This window comes from Elephas maximus, chromosome 14 (assembly GCF_024166365.1).
Source record: "Elephas maximus indicus isolate mEleMax1 chromosome 14, mEleMax1 primary haplotype, whole genome shotgun sequence".
Classification (NCBI taxonomy): domain Eukaryota; kingdom Metazoa; phylum Chordata; class Mammalia; order Proboscidea; family Elephantidae; genus Elephas; species Elephas maximus.
Window position 1 is genome coordinate 98,289,465 of NC_064832.1, and position 25,096 is coordinate 98,314,560.

The 25,096-nt window shown below is 40.2% G+C and overlaps 1 protein-coding gene across 7 annotated transcripts in view; it reads left to right on the forward strand.

Annotated features, from left to right (window-relative positions):
- The window catches only part of NBEA (neurobeachin), an 892,011-nt gene that overhangs the window by 570,503 nt on the left and 296,412 nt on the right, over positions 1-25,096 (forward strand). For all 7 annotated transcript variants that reach the window (XM_049853455.1, XM_049853457.1, XM_049853456.1 and 4 more), the window contains one exon: positions 24,184-24,308. In XM_049853455.1, coding sequence (XP_049709412.1) covers positions 24,184-24,308 — 125 coding nt within the window. The remainder of the gene's footprint in view (positions 1-24,183; positions 24,309-25,096) is intronic.

Below are 25,096 nucleotides of genomic sequence, written 5' to 3' on the forward strand. Positions count from 1 at the left end.
TATTGCTTTAAAAGAAAATGCTTTAGGAAAGGCAGGGGTCATTTGCTGTCAGGGAATGTACATCGTTTTATGCTCATTATTTATCGTTAGATTCCAAAAAACTTCTGTTGAAGGTGAAATCAATTGACTATGGATTGGTGATTGTGAGCCGTGCACGGAGTTTTCTGGGCATGTTTTATGTCACTGATGTAACCATACAGGCTGCCTTGATGTGAGACAGGAAATATGAAGTTGTTAAATACTGAGTAGCAACTGTCCATCTGTAAATATGAGATGTGCAAAGCAAACCTTGGAGCTTTTTGCGAATGCCCTATTTATTAAATTCACATGAGCTGTTTAAATTTTAAAAATTTTGACAACTAAGTCAAGATAAACAAAAGTAAAATTTTTCCAAGAATATTATCTAGTTTAGGAAAAACAGTATTTTAAAAGCACTTCGAAATGTGAAAGAAGAGAATTCAAATATTACGTTTTAAAGTAAAGTTTAATTTAAATATGACTCTAATAACTGAGATGTAAATTTCATAGTGAATATTTAAGTATTTTTATTATACAACCACATGTGTTTTTCTGCCCTTTAGAGAACCATTTTATACCTTAACTCTAAAAATCAATTCAAAATTAGTTATTTTTAACATACTGGTTTTACAATAATTATAAAATGATCCCTCTGTTGTGACTACAATTAAGAAATATTTGTGTACATTAATGAGAACTAGGAGGTAAAAGTACAATGAACAGGCCACTGTATGGCTGCTGAGCTAATGGGTAGTTGTTTTTTCTTATTCCTTTATTATTATAATACCACTTGCCTGCGAATACTGTGCCACCAGGGCTCCAAATAGAAATCAGGAAGAGGAAATTACTTTTTAGAATGGCCTTACAATTTTAAGGACCAATATTTATAAGAAAGGGACCAAAATGGAGAGTGTGAGGTTTGGTTATTTTCTGAATGGGCACAAAATTGAAAGCTTCCGCAAAGTGGAGAGTTTCTGTAAATAGAAAATTAATTGTGAAACTAATAAGCATACTTCTCCAATTAGTTTAAAAGCAAATGTGTTAGATAACATTTTTTTAAGATAGAAACGTTTTTCTTTGGCATGCCTCATAAATATCAGAAAGAATTCAACACAAATGGGCCAGCTCTCATTTGATTACTGAGATGATTACCTAGCCTGAGGCGACCCTCGCGAAGGCAGACTAAATTGTCCCCGTGCTGTTAATTTACTGCTGCGTTTTCCTGTTTGGTACGTTTGCTGGCAAATCACTGCCTCCTACAAGGGATGCCGGGCTGCTATGAAAAGGGTACCTTTAGTGCCGTTGTCACTAGTTTGATTCTGGGGTCACTTGGTGACTATTTGTGGAGAACAGGAAAAGGACTTAGCTTTCTTGAAACCCATAGGCATGTTTATACTTAGCAGCTTTGCTCTGCCCTTGAAGACTGTTGTCTCTGTCTAATTGTTTGTCAAAGTAAAATCTAATTTTACTAGACAAAAATACTGTGGGAGAATAATCAAATTAGCAAGCATAGTGTACCTATTATGTGCAACGGAGCCCTGGTGGCGCAGTGGTTAAGAGCTCAGCTGCTAACCAGATGGTCAGCAGTTTGAATCCACCAGCTGCTCCTTGGAAACCCTATGGGGCAGTTCTACTCTGTCCTGTAGGGTCACTATGAGTCGGAATCCATTTGATGGCAATGGGTTTCAGGTTTATTATGCGCAAACCTATCTGAAGTACTGTGGGAATGCAAAGCTGCATAAGACGAGCATCCTGACGTCATGCTGCTCGCAGCCTCTAAGACAGCTGAGGCGTAAACGCATGAGGCGTTACATGGACACTTGAGCTCTAGCAGAGAAGAACAGCGTGTGGTGCAAAGTGGACCTTAGAAACATAGCAAAGAACAACGCGTGTTTACCCGCCCCCCCCCCCCCCCCCCCCCCCGCCGCGTGGTACGTAACCGTAACCACAGACGTTTTAGTGAGAGAATAGCGCAGGAGTAGGGGCGTAGCCTATCTGGCGTAGAGCTTGTAAATAACACAGTAAGGGTGGTGGCCTTGGAAAGAGTACGCTGGTCCCTGACAACCAGCATAAGACACTCACTTCTGTATCCAACACCTCGGTAAGTGTTGCATTAAAAAATGTTAGGTCTTTAAAAACAGGTTTCTGAATATATCTGTTCTGGAAAACTTGACTGCTTTAGTTGGATCCAAACCGAAACGAGCCCAGGTGCCGTTTAATCCACTCCAACTCATGTTGACTCCGTGTGTACAGCATAGGACTGTGCTCCACAGGATTGTCAGAAGCAGATCGCCAGGGCTTTCTTCCGTGGCATCTCTGGGTAGATTTTGGTTAGTAGTCAAGCACTTAACCGTTTGCACCAGCCAGGGGCTCTTTTTTTTTAGTAGAAATGCAAAAATATATGCACTTCAGCTGCATTAACAGCTGATAAAATTTTATTGATGAATTGTAGCAAGCACTAAGCAAAGAGCTTTAATACGAACGATTACTCCCATGCAGATAAGAAGACTAATACTCAGAAAAGTTGTCATTCACCTAAGGAGTGGCAGGGCTGGGATTTGAACCCATGACCAATCACTGCCTGCCGCTCCTCCTGCTGCTGCTGCTAAAATGAACGTAGCCTTTACTTGTATGTGCCAGGCTCTGAGCTCGACACTTCCTACATTGCTGACAATTCAGTGAAGTGGTCTTCACTTATGCCTGTTTTCTAAATGAAGGAACAGAGGCTTAGAAAATGCTGTACTGAAAATCATAAACTTAATCATTATAGAGCCTTGTAAAGGTTACATAACTACCAAGGCATTGTTTATATAAAGTATCTTATGAGATTTTAAAAAACATTGACTTTGCAGGGATAGACATAATTTTAAGGATAATTGAAAATTGTGCAATTTAGCATAAGAGTATTTCTCGAAGTTAGATAAGTTCTTTCTGTGGGATTTCTTATAGTAATTAATTTCCCACATCTCATAGGAAAGAATTTTTAATTACAATTTCTACAAATATTAAAACCTATTCATCCTAGCAGTAATTATTAGGATGAAAGAATGCCTACTTTATTCAAGTGGGATAATTTCTGTGTAGAATTAGACGTTTCACGAGTAATTTTACAATTTTCTTAATTAAGATTAAAGTGACTATTTCTGCCCCAAAATTGCTTTAAATTGAGAGGCTAGCTCAGGATTCTAGAAGAAAAAAAAGGGAGGGGGTGGTGGGAGAATGTGTAGAAATTCTAAGAGCTTTGTATGCTCTTGCCAAAAAAGGCCAAGTGGGAAGAATATTTGTTAAAGATGCAGACACAGAGGATGAAAACACAGTTCGGCGTTTGCTGACCGCGTGAGAGAGAGAGAGGGAGAGCTCACTGGGTAAATGAGAGAGAGAGAGAGGGAGAGAGCTCACTGGGTAAATGAGAGAGAGAGAGAGAGGGAGAGAGCTCACTGGGTAAATGAGAGAGAGAGAGGGAGAGAGCTCACTGGGTAAATGAGAGAGAGAGGGAGAGAGAGGGAGAGAGCTCACTGGGTAAATGAGAGAGAGAGGGAGAGAGAGGGAGAGAGCTCACTGGGTAAATGAGAGAGAGAGAGAGAGAGGGAGAGAGCTCACTGGGTAAATGAGAGAGAGAGAGAGAGAGAGAGGGAGAGAGCTCACTGGGTAAATGAGAGAGAGAGGGAGAGAGCTCACTGGGTAAATGAGAGAGAGAGAGAGAGAGAGGGAGAGAGCTCACTGGGTAAATGAGAGAGAGAGAGAGAGGGAGAGAGCTCACTGGGTAAATGAGAGAGAGAGGGAGAGAGCTCACTGGGTGAAGCTTCCTTTCTTTTTGGAAACTGTTTATCTTTCCCACTCTGGGCCCTGACTCCCTGTTTAATTGTCCAGGATGTTGGAGGACGTGTTTTCAGCCTTATTAAAGTGGAAAAGTATACTAAATTGTCCCTTAAACTGTTCCGCCATTAAATCCCTTCCACTCTCTCCATCAGACCGTTTATGCAGGGTCACACCTGGTGACCTCTTGGCGAAAGCTGGCCCCTGCAGGAAATGAGGGAGCAGGGCTCTTGAGGGTGCGTGTCCTCTGCAGGCTGGGACCCAGGACCCCGACAGAACTCAGCGCCACTGCACTTACTAGACACACAACACTGCATCTTCTTCCTCTTCTTTTAGTTGAGATTCAGATCTAAAAAACATTTTAGATAGATGTTTTGTGAGAACTGAGCCCAGTTACCTGTACAGCACATTGAAGATAGCTGTTGTGTATCTGGGGTGACACACTGAACCTGGCTGCAAGCACGCCCATCAATAAAAACACGTTGGAAACTATCCCAGAAAGACCACAAAAAACACTTTATCCTGTAAGATACCAGAAAACCAGCTTTATATGGAGTGGAGTTGCTCCCAAGAGGAAAAAAGAGAGAGCTGAAGTTTTGTTGTTGTTGTCACTTTCTCTGAATAAAACAAAATAAACCAAAAGCAAATTAAAGAGTCAAATAAGTCAACGATCTTCTATCAGATTTTTCTCTCTGCACCATCCAAAAAGAAAAAAAAAAAAAAAAAAGACTTACAAGCTCTCTGATAAAATTACTTGTATTAAGGACAGAATGAAGATTTCCTCTTGAATGATTTGCCCTGCCCTTGATCAAATAGGCACACATCCACCTTCAGTCTTACAGTGTAAACACACCGCCTGCAACCTAACTGGTCGGCATGCACGTGGTTTTCCAGAGCTCACTGTGAATAAGCCAGTAGTTTACTTGGTGTGGTATATTTTATGCATAAAGGTTTTACTTTTCATGTTATGTGACTGACTAAGATTATATTATCAGACTTCAACCAGTTGTTGCTACCTTTGCCTCTTTCTGATAATAAAGTGAATTAGGAGGAAAAAATGACACCAAGAAGTAAAGTGTATTGTCACTGAGTGAACAGTGCAGGAACAGGAAGCCATGAGGTAGTAGGAGCTGCAGGGAAGGACCCCAGAGTGGTGCCATCATAAGCAACAAGTTGGAGAGTTGTCGTTCAGACTAGAACTGCCCCATGGGGGTTTCAAGGCTATGACCTCTTGGAAGCAGATCGCCCGGCCTGTCTTCCAAGGTACCTCTGAGTGGGTTCGAACCACCAACCTTTTAGCTAGTAGTCAAAGGCTTAACCATTTGCACTACCCAGGGACTAGTTAGATCATTACTCAGATGAAAATAAGTACCCCTATTAGAAACAAAATTTTAGATAAACTTAATTTTCCTACCCACTTTCTTTTTATATAAGATTTGGTTGCTAAGAAAACTTTGCACATTAGTAAGTACAACTAACCACTGTGGCCTAACCTAGGTATTAATAGCACCACCCACAGTGTATTACAGTAACCTGGGAATCTTGCTCTGTTCAGATTCCTCACTTGTCACTGTCTCCCTCGAGTATGAACCCTCAGTGTTTCAGAGGGTCAGTCAGGAATCCTCAGTCACAAGAGCTACTGCCATTATATGCACGGGAGAAAACACTGAAATGCCCCCAGGCAGTATTTTCAGTCCTGGCTGGGAAGCTCTCTCTCCTGGGCGCAGACGTCTCGTGGCAAAGGAGCAAGCTGACACGAACAGACTGGACTGAGGACTAGGGCTTGGCTGTGCAACCGTGGCTTCACATTGCAAGAACACTAGAGTACACTGTCAAAGACAGAAAGGATCTATTTTTCAGTTACTTCACCAAGATAATCAATTTTTAATCTAAATTACCAGATACAATGCACAGCCTTCTGTTAGAGAACATGATAGCGTCAGTTCGAACCAACCAGGCGCTCCTTGGAAACCCTGTGGGGCAGTTTTACTTAGTCCTAAAGGGTGGCGGTGAGTCGGAGTCAACTCAAAGGCAACAGATTTGATTTTTTTTGTCTGTTTGTTTCATTATTATTGGAGGAGCCCTCGTGGTGCAGTGGTTAAGCACTAGGCTGCTAACCGAAAGGTTGGCCGTTCAAACCTACCAGTCCTTCCAAGGGAGAAAAGACCTAGGGACCTGATCCTGTAAAGATTCGCAGCCTAGGAAACCTTATGGGGCAGCTCTGCTCTGTCCTATAGGGTCACTATGAGTCAGAATGAACTCCGTGGCAATGGGTTATCATTATTACTATTGCTCTAGGGCTCACTCAGTTCTTAGGTTAGGTTATAGACTGCTGTGGCATGCAGCCTTCAGCTCTCACTGGTTCAATGCAAGAACACCACACGGCCAACACGGTCTGCAGGGAAGCTCTGCTCGCCGATGTCACTCAGGAACTAAAGGCGGTGCACACCCGACATGACGTCTGCAATGGACAGAAAGAAGAGTGGCCGGCTCTATACTCCTCCTAGCGCCTTTGTCCAGAAGCAACTCACTTGCCCTCCTGTGTCACTGGCTGAGGGAGTCACATAGTGATGCCTCATTTCACAGGGATAGAGAAGCAGTGTCCACAAGGGGGACAGGACAGCAGTAGTTAGGTATCGGTCTAAAAAAACCATTGCCACCAAGTCAATTACTCATAGCGACCCTATAGGACACAACAGAACTGCCCCATGGGGCTTCCAAGGAGCAGCTGGTGGATTTGAACTGCAGACCTCTCAGTTAGCAGCCCAGCTCCTAACTGCTGTGTCACCAGGGCTCCAGAATCAGTCTAGCAGTCAGTATTTGTTTGTACTTTTGTTGGATCTTGGTGGGACTAAAGGCCTACACACAAGTGCTGACCTCAATGGCTGCCACTAACTCGTTAGCCAAGTAGAAACTGAAATTCTCACTGTACTTTATGTGTTTAATAGCATATTCCTTTGTTCCTTGTACTGTTTTCCCTGGTTGCACCAATGGATAGTTTTTGTTACCAAATACCAAATAACCAATTAACATTTGCAATCATGCCTTATTAGTTAAATCACTTTCCGCCAAGCTTATGAAGACAATCCATTCCTGAAGAAAAAAAAAAAACTTTGAGAAAATACAATGCATTCTCATAAGTTGAAAAATGTAATTACCAAAAATTTCATTGAAAAAAATTGTTGAGTTCCCAAACTCTGTTTATGCTAAAATAATACCAAATTAATTTAATGAGCACAATACATCAATAGCAGCATTAATTGTTTTAACACAACCTAACTGGGGCTCTTACCTTCATTAGCTCCTGGCTGTTTACTTGTGCACCTTAACACCTGAAGCTCTTTTACACCTATTGTGCACTCTGCTGTTAAAACCACGTTCATAAACAAAATGTACATATGAAACTCAGTGTTTTTATAATTCAGTCGTTAAGTGCACAAACAAAGCTAAAAAGACCAAAAACAAACGCCTCAGTGCATCTGATGCCACCTTCATGCTCCTAGCTGACATCCGTGGAAGTGTCACCCGTGGGATCACAACTGGCATAAGAGCAGGAAGCTGCCCGTAAACCATGGGGATGATAGCATAGTGACGCCTGCTCTGCTCACCTGGCTGCTATCCAAGTGCCTGAAATCCAAGCGAGGCCTCTTTCGTGAAAAGAAATGCTTGTAAACACAGGGTGTTAAGTGAAAGTCTCTGAGCAATCAAACTTCAGACCTAAATAGACATATCATAGAATATAACTTAGGTTTTGATTGTGCTTGCAAACTGCTGTGAACGTCACATCTACCATGACTCTTATAAAGGATTCGTTAGAGCAGTCTCTGTTATCCTTTTGTTCTGGAATAACTCCTGCTGTGGAAGAGAATGGCAAATAGATCCTGTTATGTTGAAACAGGCTAAATAGAAGGTATCTTAGTTATCTAAACCCATTGCCGTTGAGTCGATTCCGACTCATAGTGACCCTATAAGACAGAGTAGAACTGCCCCATAGGGCTTCTAAGGAGCGGCTGGTGGATTTGAACTGCCTACTTTTGGTTAGCCGCCGAGCTCTTAACCACTGTGCCACCAGGGCTCCCTTAGTCATCTAGTGTCGCTATAACAAAAATACCACAAGTGGGTAGCTTTAACAAACAGAAATTTATTTTCTCACACTTCAGGAGTCTAGAAGTCTGAATTCAGGGTGCTGGCTCTAGGGAAAGGCCTTTTCTCTCTGTAGGCTCTGGGGGAAGGTCTTGTCTCTTTCGGCTTCCGTTCCTCAGTTCCTTGGTGATTTTCACATAGCGTGGCATCTATCTTCCCCTATCTGTATTTCCTTGCTTCAGTGCCTAATCTGCTTTTTATATCTCAAAAGTGATTAAGATACACCTTACACTGATGTGGCCTCATTAACATAGAAGACGAAACTCTATCCCAAATGGAATTGTATCCACAAGCACAAGGGTTAGGATTCCAACACATATTTTGGGGAGACACAATTCAATTCATAGCATTCCACCCTTCGGTCCCCCAGAAGTCATGTCCTTTCCATGTGCAAAATACATCCACCCGACCACATCATCCCGTAAATCTTAAATCAATTCCAGCATCACGTCTATGTCCAAAATCTCATCTTTTGAATCATCAAGTATGACTCTGGCTGTGTTCCATCATCAGGCAAAATTCCTCTTCATCTGTGAACCTGTGAAACCTAGAATACATCTTATCTACTTCTCACACGTACAATGGTGGAAGAAACACAGGGTAAACATTTCTGTTACAAAGGGGAGAAATTGGAAGGAAAGAAGTGTTCACAGCACCAAGGAAGCCCAAAACCCAGCAGAACAATTTACATTAGCGCTCAAGGCTTGAAAATAATTCTCTGTTATCTGGGAATATCTGGGCAATGGCCTTGCCCTCCGAACTCTGGGAGTTGGCCATGCTCTCTAGATTCTGGGTGGAGGACCCTTTGTCCTGGGTAGAGGCCCCGCCTTCCAGGCCCATGGGGGTGGCAACTGCACACCCTCAGCTTTGGGCACCCCCATTCTCCTAGTCCATCTGAATAGTGACCCTACCTCCTTGGCCCAATAGGCTCCACTCTTCTGACCCTTGTGCATGTCAGCCCTGCCCCCTCAGTCTTGCATGAAGACCCCATTCTCTTGGCCCACCTGAACAGCAGCCCCACATTGCAGAACCAAGGTGGTTGAGATGTGACCCTTTGAAAGCTAGGTGGTGGTTTTTCTACCCTTTGAAATGGAGGCAGCCCTGCCTGTCATGGTCCCTCTGACAGTTCTGATCTCTGAGCTGTTCCCAGGATGGTGCCTTCCTTTTGTTGGAGGACAGCAGATGTTGGCAACCAAGTCACTCCATTGGCCTGTTTCCTGCCCGTAGAATTCCAGGATGTGCAGCTTTCTTTTGTGTTGTACTGTCTCTGTTCCTTTCCACCACAGCGGTGGAGCAGGTCATCGGTCACAGTCTTAGTCTCTCGAAAAGGAGGTCGTGTAGCCATGTCTCTGCTGAGAGTTCTAGGACCTGTGCTTAGTTTGTACAACAGAATTTTCGAAGTCTTTGCATCCTGGCTTCATTTTGCACAGTTCATTTTTAAGTCTATTTCTTTCCTCCTGCATTTTACTATGAGCAGCAGGGAGAAGCCATACAGTCCCTTTAAGATCTTGCTTAGAAAGGTCCTCAGTCAAATACCCAGGCTCATCGCTTGCAAGTTCTACCTTATACCAGGCACCATCTAGTACTTCTGAGCTCAGGCTGGTGGAGGCTGTGGTTCATGTGGTCCTTTAGCTCTTTGGGTTCATATTTTCCTTGTGTCTTTGGTTTTCTTCATTCTCCATTGCTCCGGATGGGATGGGACCAACAGATGTATCTTAGATGGCCACTTGCAAGCTTTTAGGACCCCAAACACTACTCACCAAAGAAGGATGTAGAACAGTTTCTTTATGAACTACATTATGCCAAGTTGACCTAGATGTCCCCCGAGACTATGATCCCCAGCCCTCAGCAACTAAGTCCCAGAAGGTGTTTGGATGTGTCTAGGAAGCTTCTACGACTTTATCATGGTCAAGTTGTGCTGACTTCCCCTTACCTAGTTAACCTGTCTACTCTCTAGTTAGTAATTTCTTTCCCCATCCCTCCCCACTCTTGTAACCATCAAAGAATGTTTTTTTTTTCTCTGTGTAAAGCTTTTGTTTAGTTTTTATAATAGTGGTCTCACACAGTATTTGTCCTTTTGTGATCGACTTATTTCACTCAACTTAATGCCCTCCAGATTCATTCATGTTGTGAGATGTTTCTCAGATTCATCATTGTACTTTATCATTGTGCAGTATTCCATTGTGTGTATGCACCCCAATTTGTTAATCCATTCATTTTTAAAAATTTGTTTATTGTGTTTTAAGTAAAAGTTTATAATTCATGTTAGTCTCTCATACAAAAACTTATACACGCCTTACTATGTAGCCCTAGCTGCTCTCCCCCTAATGTGACAACACACTCCTCCTTTCCACCCTTTATTCCCTGTGTCCATTCAACCAGCTCCTGTCCCCCTCTGCCTTCTCATCTCACCTCCAGACAGGAGCTGCCCACATAGTCTCATGTGTCTACTTGAGCCAAGAAGCTCACTCCTCACCAGTATCATTTTCTGTCTTATTGTCCAGTCCAATCCCTGTATGTATAGTTGGCTACAGGAATGGTTCCAGTCCCGGGCTAACAGAGAGTCCAGGTACTATGACCCTCCAGTCTCAGTCAGACCATTAAGTCTGGTCTTTTTACGAGAACTTGAGGTCTGCATCCCACTGTTCTCCTGCTCCATCAGGAATTCTCTGTTGTGTTCCCTGTCAGGGCAGTCATTGGTGGTAGCCGGGCACCATCTAGTTCTGGTCTCAGGTCTCGGGCTGATGTAGTTTTTGGTTTATGTGGCCCTTTCTGTCTCTTGGGCTCATATTTACCTTTTGTCTTTGGTGTTCTTCCTTCTTTTTTGCTCCAGCTCGATTGGGGCCAATTGATGCATCTTAGATGGATGCTTGCTAGCGTTTAAGACCCCAGATGCCAGTCACCAAAGTGTGTTGCAAAACATTTTCTTAATGCATTTTGTTATGCCCATTGACCTAGATGTCCCCTGAAACCATGGTTCCCAGACCGCAGTCTCTGCTACTGTGGCCTTCGAAGCATTTGGTTGTACTCAGGAAACTTCAAAGCTTTTGGTTTAGTCCAGTTGTGCTGACCTCCCCTGTATTGTGTGTTGTTGTTCCCTTCACCTAAAATATTTCTTGTCTACTGTCTAATTAGTGAATACCCCTCCACCTCTGGTCCCCTGCCCTCATAACCATCAAAGAATGTTTTCTTCTGTGTTTAAACTTTTTCTTGAGTTCTTGTAACAGTGGTCTCATACAATATTTGTCCTTTTGCAACTAATTTCACTCAGCATAATGCCTTCTAGATTCCTCCAGGTTATGAGATGTTTCACCGATTCATCGTTGTTCGTAATTGTTGCATAGTATTCCATTATGTAAGTATACCATAATTTATTTATCCATCCATCTGTTGTTTCCGTCTTTTTGGATTGTGAATTGTGCTGCAGTGAACATGGGTGAGCATATATCTATTCGTGTGACAGCACTTATTTCTCTAGGATATATTCCAAGGAGTGAAATTGCTGGATCCTATGGTACTTCTGTTTCCAGCATTTTAACATTTTTTAACATTTTTCTAATGTTAAACCAAATCAATTTCCAAAGTGGTTGTACCATTTTACATTCATAGCAGCAGTGTAGAAGTGTTCCAGTCTTTCCACAACCTCTCCAACTTTTACTATTTTGTGTTTTTTAGGTTAATGCCAGCCTTGTTGGGGTGAGATGGTATGTCATTGTAGTTTTGATTTGCATTTCTCTAATGGCTTTTCCACCTGAATGTCTTCTTTGATGAAGTGCCTGTTCATATTCTTTGTCCATTTTTTAATTGGGTTATTTGTCTTTTTGTTGTTGAGTTTTGGCAGTATCATATAGATTTTAGAGACCAAATTTGTCCTAGCCAAAAACTTTTTCGCAGTCTAAGGGTAGTCTTTTTACTCTTTTAGTGAAGTCTTTGGATGAGCCTGAGTGTTCAATATTTAGGAGCTCCCAGTTATCTAGTTTCCCTTCTGGTGTTTGTGCATTGTTAGTAATATTTTGTATACTGTTTATGCCATGTATTAGGGCTTCTACCCTTGTCCCTATTTTTTCTTCCATGATCTTTATCATTTTAGATTTTATATTTAGGTCTTTTATCCATTTTGAGTTAGTTTTTGTGCGTGGTGTTAGGTATGCATCTTGTTTAATTTTTTTGCAGATGGATATCCAGTTATGCCAACACCATTTGTTAAAAAGACTGTCTTTTCCCCATGTAACAGATTTTGGGTCTTTGTCAAGTATCAGCTGCTCATATGTGGATGGATTTATGTCTGGGTTCTCAATACTGTTCCACTGGTCTATGTATCTGTTGTTGTACCAGTACCAGGCTGTTTTTACTACTGTAACAGTATATAATAGGTTCTAAAATCAGGTAGTGTGAGGCCTCACACTTCATTCTTCTATTTCAGTAATGCTTTACTTATCTGGTTTCTCTTCCCCTTCCATATAAAGTTGGTGATTTGTTTCTCCATCTTATTAAAAAATGTCATTGAAATTTGGATCAGGATTCATTGTATCTATAAACTGCTTTGGGTAGAGCAGACATTTTCACAATGTTGAGTTCTCCTATCCATGAGCAAGGTATGTTTTTCCATTTCTATAGGTCTCTTTTGGTTTCTTACAGTAGTGTCTTTTACTTTTCTTTGTATAAGTATTTTACACCTGTGGTTAGATTTATTCCTAAGTATTTTATCTTCTTGGGGGCTATTGTGAATGGCATTGATTTGGTGATTTCCTCTTTGCTGGTGTAAGCAAAGGAATCCAACTGATTTTTGTATGTTTATCTTGTATCCTGACACTCTGCTCAACTCTTCTATTAGTTTCAGTAGTTTTCCGGAGGATTCTTTAGGGTTTTCTGTGAATAAGATCATGTCATCTGCCAATAGAGATACTTTTACTTCTTCCTTACCCCTTTGGATGCTCTTTATTTCTTTTTCTAGCCTAATTGCTCTGGCTAGGACCACCAGCACAATGTCGAATAAGAGTGGTGATAAAGGGTGTCTTTGTCAGGTTTCCCTTCTCAAGGGGGATGCTTTCAGACTCTCTCCATTTAGGATGATGCTGGCTGTTGGGTTTTTTATAAATGCCCTTTATTATGTTGAGGAATTTCCCTTCTGTTCCTATTTTGCTGAGAGTTTTTATCATGAATGGGTGTTGGACTTTGTCAAATGCCTTTTCTGCATCAATTCATAAAATCATGTGATTCTTGTCTTTTGTTTTATCTATGTGGTGGATTACGTTAATTGTTTTTCTAATGTTGAACCATCCCTGCACACCTGGTATGAATCCCACTTGGTCGTGGTGAATTATTTTTTTTGATATGTTGTTGAATTCTATTAGCTAGAATTTTGTTGAGAATTTTTGCATCTAAGTTCATGAGGGATATACGTCCGTAATTTTCTTTTTTTGTGGTGTCTTTACCTGGTTTTGGTATCAGGGATATGCTGGCTTCATAGAATGAGTTTGGTAGTATTCCATCCTTTTCTATGCTCTGAAATACCTTTAGTAGTAGTGGTGTTAACTCTTCTCTGAGAGTTTGATAGAACTTTTTGTTGGGGGGTTTTTAATTACCTTTTGAATCTCTTCTTTTGTTGTGGGTTAATTAAGTTTTACCTCTGTGTTAGTTTAGGTAGGTAGTGTGTTTCTAGAAATTTGTCCATTTCCTCTAGATTTTCAAATTTGCTAGAGTACAATTTTTCATAGTAATCTGATATTATTCTTTTAATTTCAGTTTGATCTGTTGTGATATTGCCCATCTCATTTCTTATTCATGTTATTTGCTTCCTCTTCTGTTTTTCTTTTGTCAGTTTTGCCAGTGGTTTATCGATTTTGTTGATCTTTTCAAAGAACTAGCTTTCGGTTTTCTTAACTCTTTCAATTGTTTTTCTGTTCTGTATGTCATTTAATTCTGCTCTAATTTTTATTATTTGCTTTCTTCTGGTGCCTGAGGGTTTCTTTTGTTGCTCTCTGTTTGTTTGAGTTGTAGGGGTAATTCGTTGATTTTAGCCCATTCTTCTTTTTGGATGTATGCATTTATTGCTATAAATTGACCTCTGAGCACTGCTTTAGCTATGTTCTAAAGATTCTGGTAGGAAGTGTTTTCATTCTCTTTGGATTCTATGACTTTCTTATTCCATCCTTAATTTCTTCTTTAACCCAGTAATTTTTGAGCAAGGTGTTGTTCAGTTTCCTTACATTTGATTTCTTTTCCCCGCTTTTTCTGTTACTGATTTCTACTTTTATGGCCTTACAGTCAGAGAAGATGCTTTGTAATATTTCGATGTTTTGAATTCTCCTAAGGCTTGCTTTATGACCTAATATGTGGTCTATTCTAGAGAATGTTCCGTGTGTGTTGGAAAAGAAAGTATACTTGGCTGCTGTTGGGTGGAGTGTTCTGTATATGTCTGTGAGGTCAGGTTGGTTGATTGTGGCATTTAGAGCTTCCGTGTCTTTATTGAGCTTCTTTCTGGATGTTCTGTCCTTCACTGAAAGTGGTGTGTTGAAGTCTCCTACTATTATTGTGGAGCTATCTATCTCGCTTTTCAATGCTGTTAGAGTTTGATTTACGTATCTTGAAGCCCTGTCATTGTGTGCATAAATATTTATTATGTTTATATCCTCCTGGTATATCGACCCTTTAATCATTATATAGTGTCCTTCCTTATCCTTTGTGATGGGTTTTACTTTAAAGTCTATTTTGTAAGAAATTAATATTGCCACTCCTCCTTTTTTTTGTTTTGTTTTTTTTTTTTATCTTGATATTTTTTTTCCATCCTTTGAGTTTTAGTTTGTCTGTGTCTTTAAGTCTAAGGTGTGTCTCTTGTAGGCAGCATACAGACAGATCATGTTGTTTTGTCCATTCTGCCACTCTCTCCTTATTGGTGCATTTAGTCCATTTACATTCAGCACAATTACAGATAGGTATGTGTTTAGTGCTGTCATTTTGATGTCTTTTTTTGCGTGTGTTGTTGACAGTTCCTTTTTTCCACTTAATTTTTTGTGCTGAATGGTTTTTCTTTATGTATTGTCTGTTCCTCCTTTTCATTGTTGTTGATTTTGTTTTGGCCGAGTCTTTCGGTTTTTCTTGTATTTTATATTGGTGTGTAGAATTTTTAGTCTCCTTTGTGGTTACTTAATATTTACCCCTATATTTCTATGCTTAAACCAGACTTTCATCTCTTTATATCACCTTGACATCCTCTCCATATGAAAAATCTATGACTACATCTTTTAATCCTTCCTTATTGATTTAATGTTGTCATCTTTTACATAATGCCATCACTGTTTCCCTGTTTTGGTCTTTTTTTTAATCTTGATTTATTTTTGTGATTTCCCTATTTGAGTTGATAAGTGGTTGGTCTGTCATATGTTCTCATCTTGGGTTGATATCTGATATTACTGATTTTCTAACCAGAAGACTCCTTTTAGTATTTATTGTAGATTTGGCTTGGTTTTGGTAAATTCCCTAAACTTATGTTTATCTGTAAACCATGGTGGCATAGTGGTTAAGTGCTACGGCTGCTAACCAAAAGGTTGGTAGTTCGAGTCCACCAGGTGCTCCTTGGAAACTCTATGAGGCAGTTCTACTCTGTCCTGTAGGGTCGCTATGAGTCAGAATCAACTCGACGGCCGTGGGTTTGGTTTTCTGGTTTTCTGTTTATCTGGAAATGTCCTAATTTGACCTTCATATTTGAGAGACAGCTTTGCTGGATATATGATTCTTCGCTGGTAACTTTTTCTTTCAAGGCTTCATATACGTCATCCCATTGCCTCCTTGCCTGCAAGTTTTCTGCTGAGTAGCCCAAACTTATTCATATTGACTGTCCTTTGTAGGTGACTTTTCATTTATCCCTAGTTGCTCTTAAAATTCTCTCCTTATCTTTGGTTTTGGCAAGTCTGATTGTAATATATCTTGTTGACTTTCTTTTGGGATCTACCTTGTGTGGGGTTCGATAAGCATGTTGAATAGATGTCTTCTCATGTTTCACAATATCAGGGAACTTTTCTGCCAACAAATCTTTGACAATTTTCTCTATTTTCTGTTCTCCCTCCCTGTTCTGGTACTCCAGTCACTCATAGGTTATTTCTCTTGATAGAGTCCCACATGATTCTTAGGGTTTCTTCATTTTTTTTTTTTTTAGTTCTTTTATCTGATTTTTCTTCAAATATATTGGTGCCAAGTGTTTTATCTTCAGTTGCACTAATTCTGACTTCCATTTCCTCAGTTCTGCTCCTCTGACCTTCTATTAAGTTGTCTAATTCTAAAATTTTATTGTTAATCTTCTGAATTCCTATTTGCTGTCTGTCTATGGATTCTTGCAGCCTATTAAATTTGTCATGCTCTTCTCTAATCTTCTTAAGTTCTTCTGATGGTATGTCTGTGCAGTCCTTGGCTTGTTCTACATTTTGCCTCATCTCTTGAAGAGTTCTGTATATTCATCTTTTGTATTTTACCTCTGGTAGTTCCAGGAATTTCTCTTCATCCAGAAGATTTCTTGATTCTTTGTTTTGGGAGCTTTCTGAAGCCATTATGGTGCACCTCCTTTTGTGATTTTATATTGACTGTTGTCTCTGAGCCATCAATAAGTTATGGTATTTATTCACTTTATGTTTGCTTACTGTGTCCTAGCTTCTTGTTTTGTTATGATATGCCCAAATACGCTTTTCAAGTGAGCTAGTTTGATTACTGGTGCCTTTGAAGCCATAATGTCCTGTCACCATGTAGATAGAGTTGTTACTAGGTATGTGAAACCAGGAGTCCATTTACTTTTCTTGTATGGGTTCAACTCAGGTGTTCAGGTAGTTGGTCACCAAGTGTGTGATGCAGGCTCTCACCTACAGTCTTAGACAAGCAGGGGTGATTGGTGTAGGCAAAGGTATCTGGTTGCAGTAGGGGGTCACATGCTGAGTAAGGCAGGACACTGACAACCGCCCCTGAATTTCTGTGAGAAAAGCGTGTCTCTGTTCCCTAGGGCGCCTAGGTGGGTGAGTTTTGCAGCCAGACCATGGGTACCCATTGCTGTTGGCTGTAAGGATTGGAAGGCAACACTTATCTTTGGACCCTTGTTGAGGGTGGCCAGGTGGCGTGGGTGAAGCCACCAGACCTCAGGGCCCTGATATGGGTAGGTGAGGACCCTGCTTAATAGGCAGAGGGGTGTCAAATATCACGAACCTGCCTCTCCACCATATAGCTGAAACAGTTGAAGTTAGACTTCAGGTATATACTCTGTTGTACCTTCCTGATAAGGGCCTGTGTTGCTGAAATGGGCCCCCACAGGTTAATGCAGGAGTGAAACGCTTTCAAGGTCTGTGTACCCCTTATGCCTGTGCCTACGGAAAGGAGCTGTTTCTTCCCTGAGTTCTCAGCTTAGGAGAGTCAGCAGATTATTTTCCCTTGTTTGTTCATTTGTTCCTTCTCTTAAGGCCAAGAGGATGGCTCAGGGTGTGCGACAAGTCCTACTTCTAGCCCAGGGAAAGCAACTATCACTGAAGCCAGCTCAGGACCTGGTACAGAACAGGGAGGGGTCGGTTATATTGGAGAGACTTTTTTCTCAAAGGGGTGTTTTTTGGTCCACGTGGTTTTAGACACAAGTACTTATCTCTGGCCGAGAATGCCGCTTTTCACTGATTCTGGAGGAGTGAGTGAATTCTCCATAGCGTGGTCTCTCCCCATGTGGAAAATGCATCCCAAATGCCACTGCTTGCCTCACTGCACTGGCGCCAGTGGATCCGGCCTGCAGGGTATCAGTTCCTGCTGGGTCAGTTCTGGTAACTCCCCACTGCTTCTGAACCATCTCTCCCTCCCCCTGTCGCTCAGTCCAGTTCATCAACTTTGCATTTGATGTTCAGGGCTCCTAGATTGTCATATATAATTGATTCACCTGTTTTTTTGGATCTTTGTCGTAAGAGGGACCACCGGAAGCATCTGACTACTCTGCCATCTTGGCCCCACCTCCTTGGGATCCATCTTGAAATGTTCTTTTTGACCATGAATGCAATGCCATTCTTCTTCAAGTTGTCATTCCCAACATAGTAGACCATATGATTCTCTGATTCAAAATGGCCAGTACCAGTCCATTTTAACTCACTAATGCCTAGGCTATAAATGCTTATGTGTTCCATTTCATTTTTGATGGTTTCCAATTTTCCTAGATTCATGCTTCATACATTCCAGGTTATGATTATTAATGGATGTTTTCAACTGTTTCTTCTCATTTTGAGTAGAGCCACATCAGCAAATGAAGGTCCAGAAAACTTGAGTCCATCCACATCATTAAGGTTGACTCTACTTTGAGGAGGCAGCTCTTCCTCAGTTGTATTTTGAGTGTCTTCCAATCTGAGGGACTCATCTTCTGGCAGTGTATCAGACAGAGTTCCTCTGCTATTCATAAGGTTTTCACTGGTTAATCCTTTTCAGAAGTAGACCACCAAGTCCTTCTTCCCAGTCTGTCTTAGTCTGGAAGCTTAACTGAAACCTGCCCAACATGACTGACCCTGCTTTTCTTGGAATACCGGTAGCATAGCTTCCAACATCACAGCAATGCACAAGCCCCCACAGTATGACAAACCGATGGATTCATGGGGGTGGACATAACTGTGTGGGTCTATTCCTGAGTTCTCTGCTCTGTTCCACTAAGCTATGTGTCTGTCCCTCTGCCAGTACCACACAGTCTGTATTGCTGTGGCTGTATAATAAGTGTTGAAATCAGGTAGACTGATTCATCCCACTTTATTATTATTTTTCAAAAATTTTTAAGCTATTTTAGCTATAGATTTTTTTATTTGAGATATTTCCTCTTTTCTGATGTATACATTTAGTGCTATAATTTTCCCTCTCAGTACCGCATTAGCTGTACCTCATGAATTTCAATATTTTGTGTTTTCACTCAATTCAATTCATTTTTGTCTATTTTTTATGAGAATTCTTTTTTGACTCATGGGTTATTTAGAAAGGTGTTGTTCAGTTTCTCAGTGTCTGGAGATTTTCTGTTGTCTTTCTGTTATTGATTTCTATCTTGATTTCATTTTGGTTGCAGAACAGATTTTGTATAATTTTAATTCTTTTAAATTTCAGAGATTTGTTTTGGCGTAAAACATGGCCTATTTTGGTATATGTTCAATGCTGTTGTTAGCTGCCATCAAGTCAACTCTGACTCATAGTGACCTTATATACAACAGAACAAAAGGTTGCCCCATTCTGCATCATCCTCACAGTCAGCAGCATGTTCAAATCCATCGTTGTGGCTATTGTCCCAGTCCATCTCACCAAGGGTCTCCCTCACCCTCACTGGCCCTCTACTTCACCAAACCTGATGACCTCCTCCAGTGTTTGATCCCTCCCGATGACTTGTCCAAAGCAAGCAAGTCAGGCAGTGTTCTGTCGTGATCCACAAGGTTTTCATAGGCCAATTTTCAGAAGTAGATTACCAGGCCTTTCTTCTTAGTCTGTCTTAGTCTGGAAGCTCCACTGAAATCTGTCCTCCATGGGTAACCCTGCTGGTATTTGAAATCCTGGTGGCATAGCTTTCAGCATCACAGCAGCATACAAGCCACTGTTGTATGACAAACTGGCAGAAGGGTTGTGGATATGTTCCGTAGGCACTTGAAAAGAATGTTTACTATTGTTGGGTGGAGTGTTCTTTAAATGTTGGTTCTTGGAAGTCTTGGGTTCTTCTCTACATCTGGGTGGTTTTCTGTCTAGGTGTTCTATCAGTTATTGAAACAGGAGTGTTGACATCTCCAACTATAGATTTGAATCTGTTTCTCCTTTCAGTTCTTTGAATTTCTGCTTCACATATTTTACAGCTCTGTTGTTTGGTATATACACATTTAGTATTGCTGTGTCTTCTTGGTGTATTAATCCTTTTATTACCTAATGTCCTCCTCTATCTTTGGTAATTTTATTTTTTCTGAAGGACATTTTTATCTGATACTAATATCAAAGCCCAGTGCCATCGAGCCGATTCCAACTCATAGCGACCCTATAGTCACTCTTATTTTCTTTTAATTAACATTTGGATGATATATCTTTTTCCAGACTTTTATTTTCAACCTGCGTATACATTATATTTGAAGTGAGTTTCGGATAGGGAACATTCTAATAGAAGCTTTCTTTTTGTTTTCTGTTTCTCCTGTTTTCCATTTTTCTGTTTTATTTTCCCTGCCTACTTGTAGGTTCCTTTAACATTTTTAGAATTGCATTTTGATTTATCTATAGTGCTTTTGAAGGAGCCCTGGTGGCGCAGTGGTTAAGCACTCGGCTGCAAACCAAAAGGTCGGTGGTTTGAACCCACCAGCCTCTCTGTGGGTGAAAGATATGGCAGTCTCCTTCCATAAAGGTTGGCCAAAAATTAAACCCACTGCTGTGGAGTTGATTCTGACTCTTAGCGACCTCATGGGGTTTCTAAGGCTACAATCTTTACGCAAGCAGATTGCCTTGTCTTTCTCCTGTGGAGCTGCTGGTGATTTCAAACTGCCGACATTTTAGTCAACAGTCACGCAATTTAACCACTGCACCAAGCCTTGGAAACCCTATGGGCAGTTCTGCTCTGTACTATAGGGTCACTACAAGTCAGAATGGACTCTACAGCAATGGGTATAGTATTTTTAAGTGTTGTCTATTTGTACAGCATTTTTAATCCTTGCTCTAGGTATTCCATTATATATATATGTAGTTTAATCACATATACTGGTGGTGTTATTTTACCAGTTCAAATAAAGTGCAGAAACTTAACCTCCCTTGATGTCCCTTCATGCTCGCCACTTGTAATAGAATTGTCTTAAATATGTCCTCTACTTGCATTCAGAACCACATTATAGATTGTTATCATTTTTGCCTCAATTATCAAACATAATTTAGAAAACTCAGGAGGAGAAGGAAAGCCTGTTATTTTACCCCATATTTTTACTTGCTGCGTTCTTTTTGATATTTCAGTATTGCTTCTTTTATTGTTCCTTTCTGTCTACGGAACTTCTTTTAGTGATTCTTTTTGACTAGTTCTGATGGTGACAAATACTCTTAGTTTTCTTTTATTTGAAAATGTTTTGCTTTCTTCTTCATTCCTGAAAGATATTTTTGGGACTGTAAGATTCTGGGTTGACAGTTTTTCCTTTCAGCACCTAAAAAATATTTTATCACTTCCTTTGGCCACCATAGTTTCTCATGAGAAATATCTGTCAGTCTAATTGTTTTATTTCTATTTTATTTAGTGTGGTTTTCCATTAACCACTGGGATCAGTCTGTATTTGGATGTCATTTTTAAATTTTTTTTGTGTTTTCAGAAGTTTAATTATGATTTGTTTTGGAATGGATTTCTTTGAGTTTATCCTGTTTTGGTTTCAGTCAGCTTCTTAAATCTGCATGTTTACATCTTTTGCCAAAATTGGAAAGTACCAAAAAAAAAAAAACAAACCCATTGCCATTGAGCCGATTCTGACTCATAGCGACCCTACAGGACAGAGTAGAACTGCCCTATAGAGTTTCCAAGGAGCAGCTGGTAGATTTGAACTGCTGACCTTTTGGTTAGCAGCCGTAGCTCTTAATCACTACACCATGAGGGTTTCCAGTTTGGAAAGTAGTTAGCCATTATTTCTTCTAGCACTATTCCTAACCTGCCCTCTTTCTCTTTTCCTTTTAGAAGTCCAGTGACGTGGGTCTTAGGTCTTCTGTTATGTTTCCACAAGTCCTTGAAGCCCTGTTCATTTTTTTTTTTTTTCCCAAGTATATCTTCTCTGTTGTTCAGACTGGGTAATTTCAATCGTTCTTTTTCCAGTTCATTGATTCCCCTATCCCCACCATTCTGTTGTTGAGCCAATATACTGTTGTTGAGCTTTTTATTTTGGTTGTTATATTTTTCAGTTCTAAAATTTCCATTTGGTTCTTCTTTATGTATTGTTTTTCTTTGCTGATGCCTTTTTATTTGTTTCAAGCATGTTCATAATTGTTCATTGAAACGTTTTTATCCTGACTGCATTAAAATGTTCATCAGAAAATTCTAACATCCTTGTCACCTTGGTCCTGGCATTTACTGACGGTCTTTTCCCGTTCAGTTTGAGATTTTCCCATTTCTTGGTGTAATGAGTGATTTTCGACTGAAACCAGGACTTTTTTTTATTATGCACTAAGATTTCGAATTTTATTAGAGCTTTGTGTTATAGTTGGCTTTCTTTAATATCACCTAGCAGACAGTGCTGCCTAGTTACTGCCAGGTATAGGTAGAAAACAAGGAGTCCCACTCAGCCTCAGTGGATACCCAAGGACCCTTTGTTACTGCTTGGCAGAGAAGGGAACCCCAGCCCCCCACGTGGGGTCTGCTGACACTCCAGTGGGAATAGCCACCAGGGGTGGGAGGAGGATGCCTATGGGAGTGGAAATCCAGGCCCCCCACATGGTCCCCACTGACTCTGTGTGGGTGGGGGACTTATTACTGGCTGGTGGAAATGAAAGTTCTAACTTCCCAATTGGCCTTCTCTGATACCACCCCCCATGGGGGGCATTGGGGCACCTCGTACAGCTTTGTGAGTGTGCACATCTAAGCTCCCAGCATCCGCTTTGCTGTGTGGGGTGGCAGTTTTACGCTGAATGGAGGAATAGTACGTCTATGGTGAGAAATTTCAGATAACGTTAGGTATCCAGTCTTTTCTGGTGGGTTTAACTATTTAATTTGAACATACTCTGAAGGAAAATATAGCTTCAGGAAATTGCGTTATAGCAAGATTTTAGTGTGATTTTCCATTAACCGCTGGCATCAGTCTGTATTTGGACGGACAGAAATGATTCGACTTCTGTGTTGGTGAGAGATACACCGTCCATATTAACGATGCAGCACGCAATTATCATTTTACAGAAAAAATAGTTATTTTAACATTTATAGAAAAATATGTTAAAATATACTGAAAATACTTATAATTTTAACATTCCTTTTGCATGCCCCTTATGTTGTTGTGTTGTGTTACAATTAAGTTATAGAAAGCAAAATCATATAGCCATAAAATCTAAGGGTTTTTCAAAATTAAATCATTATCTAAAATGGTTCACGTCTGTAGACTTTTTAAAATAAAAAATTGTTTTAATTAATTTATTAAATATGTATTAAAAACATCCTCTGTAGCAGGCGTTGTGCTGGCGGCGTAAAGATGAGCAAAACATACACAATCTCTGCCTCTGTCACACTTGCTCTAAAGGCCCTCTGACAACAAAATATCAGAATTACAAAATGAACTCAAATCTTCAAAGAAAGCATTTATATGTTTTTTATGAATAGTGCTGCTCAGGAAAATAAGGTATTATCTTTTGAGCATATTATCCAAGAAAACAGAAAAACAGACTTCTAAAGCAGTGACCTTTATCATTAATGTTTATTGACATTAAATTAATAACAAAAATGACATCATAAAATGCCCAGTGGGATATACAATGCACATACTTGAGTATTTTCTGCAGTACCTCGTGGGTCTTAATACTGGTTTAGAGTGGGAAAGACAATGTCAGCCGATGATGGCCGTGGTCGTTAGGGGTTTATATTAGCCAAAAGCTGTACAACCATCCCGACTCGTTTAGTGTTGGGATCATAATTTACCAAGACAGTTACCACATCGTGGAATTGTTTGCAGCTCTAATTCAGTATTATTAATAATGGATAAAATTGCACTTTTCTCAGGTTGCAGAGGGCAGCAGGGAATTACTTCAATGAATATTTCAGGACATTATTTTAATCATTGTTCCACCAAATTCAAGTGGGCAATATTTTATACTTCTTAATTCAGTCTACTAAGAGACCATGGTCATTAAACTGCAAACTATTTGCAGTTAGTCTGTCCTGTGATTTACAAGCCTTGTTACAAACAGTGCAAAAGAAAGCAAACTGTGCCATTAGTGCTTGTAATTTGATGCTGCATTTGTCACTAAACCCCCTACGGTGAATGTTTTGAGTAAAAGGAAGGATGCTGAAAAGAGAGCAGAGCTGAGTGGTATAATGCCTAAAATATTAGAATGTAACCTTTTTAAGTTTTGTTCATTTGTATAGGAAACATATGCATAGAAGCACAAGTGTAAAATATAAGTCTCTCAAAAAAAGTCTTAGTTTTCCAACAAGATCAAAGAAATAAAGCTTTAGTTTTAGGGGGAAAATGTATTTCCAGTTATGCGTGGTTATTCACAGTGATTACTTTTCCTGTTTTTTCCCGTTCTTAGCCAACTGCATGATTTCTGGCGTCTGGATTACTGGGAAGACGACCTGCGTCGGAGGAGACGATTCGTTCGGAACGCGTTTGGCTCCACTCACGCTGGAGCCCCGCTCAAAGCTGCGACAGAATACGGTCAGTGCCCCGGCTCGCACACAGAAACGCTCCTCTGTGTCAGGGGACTCACTGCGGCTGAGGGTTCATTATTTTTCACCAGTATCTGAAATTCTCCATGTCGTAAGTCAGAAAGATTTTGTTCTGCTTTGTCCTCTGCATCATTTAGGATGTCCTTTATCAGCCCAGGATTTCTCAAAGTAGACACATTTTTAGACCCTTCAGCTTCTCTTAACAGATTAAAAGATTCCACACAGTTCATTATTATCTAATAACCCTCTCATACATCCTAAAGCAAGAGTAAACTCAGTTTCTTCCTTAGTGTCTTTCAAGCTTGGTGAGCAAGACCTAAAATGAGAAATGAATACGACAGTGTCATCTTGTACTCAAATTTGCACACTTATATATTTTTTGTATCACTCTGTGTGTACACACCTACATATCTTCTATATATGTGCATATGCAAATGCTTGTATTTGTAACTGAATCAGATGTTTTATTAATACCCTTATTACATGATAGTTTCTACTTTAATGCTATTCTGCTTGAGTCTTTTCATTTTTTAAAAAAAGGTTAATCAGATACAATTTGCTAACTTAAAGCCCCCGTCTGCCCAAGGGTTGAAAATAATGCTTGAAAAGCTGCCCTGTGTTAAAGATACACTAGAGCCATCCCTTAAATCATCCTTTATAGAATGTACAATAAAAGGTAAATATCAAAATATTTTTGTAGTTTAATAAAAATACTACTTTGGGTTGTTGTCCACCAGGAAGCATGCACAGGGATATTTTGTCTACTCGTTTTTAAAT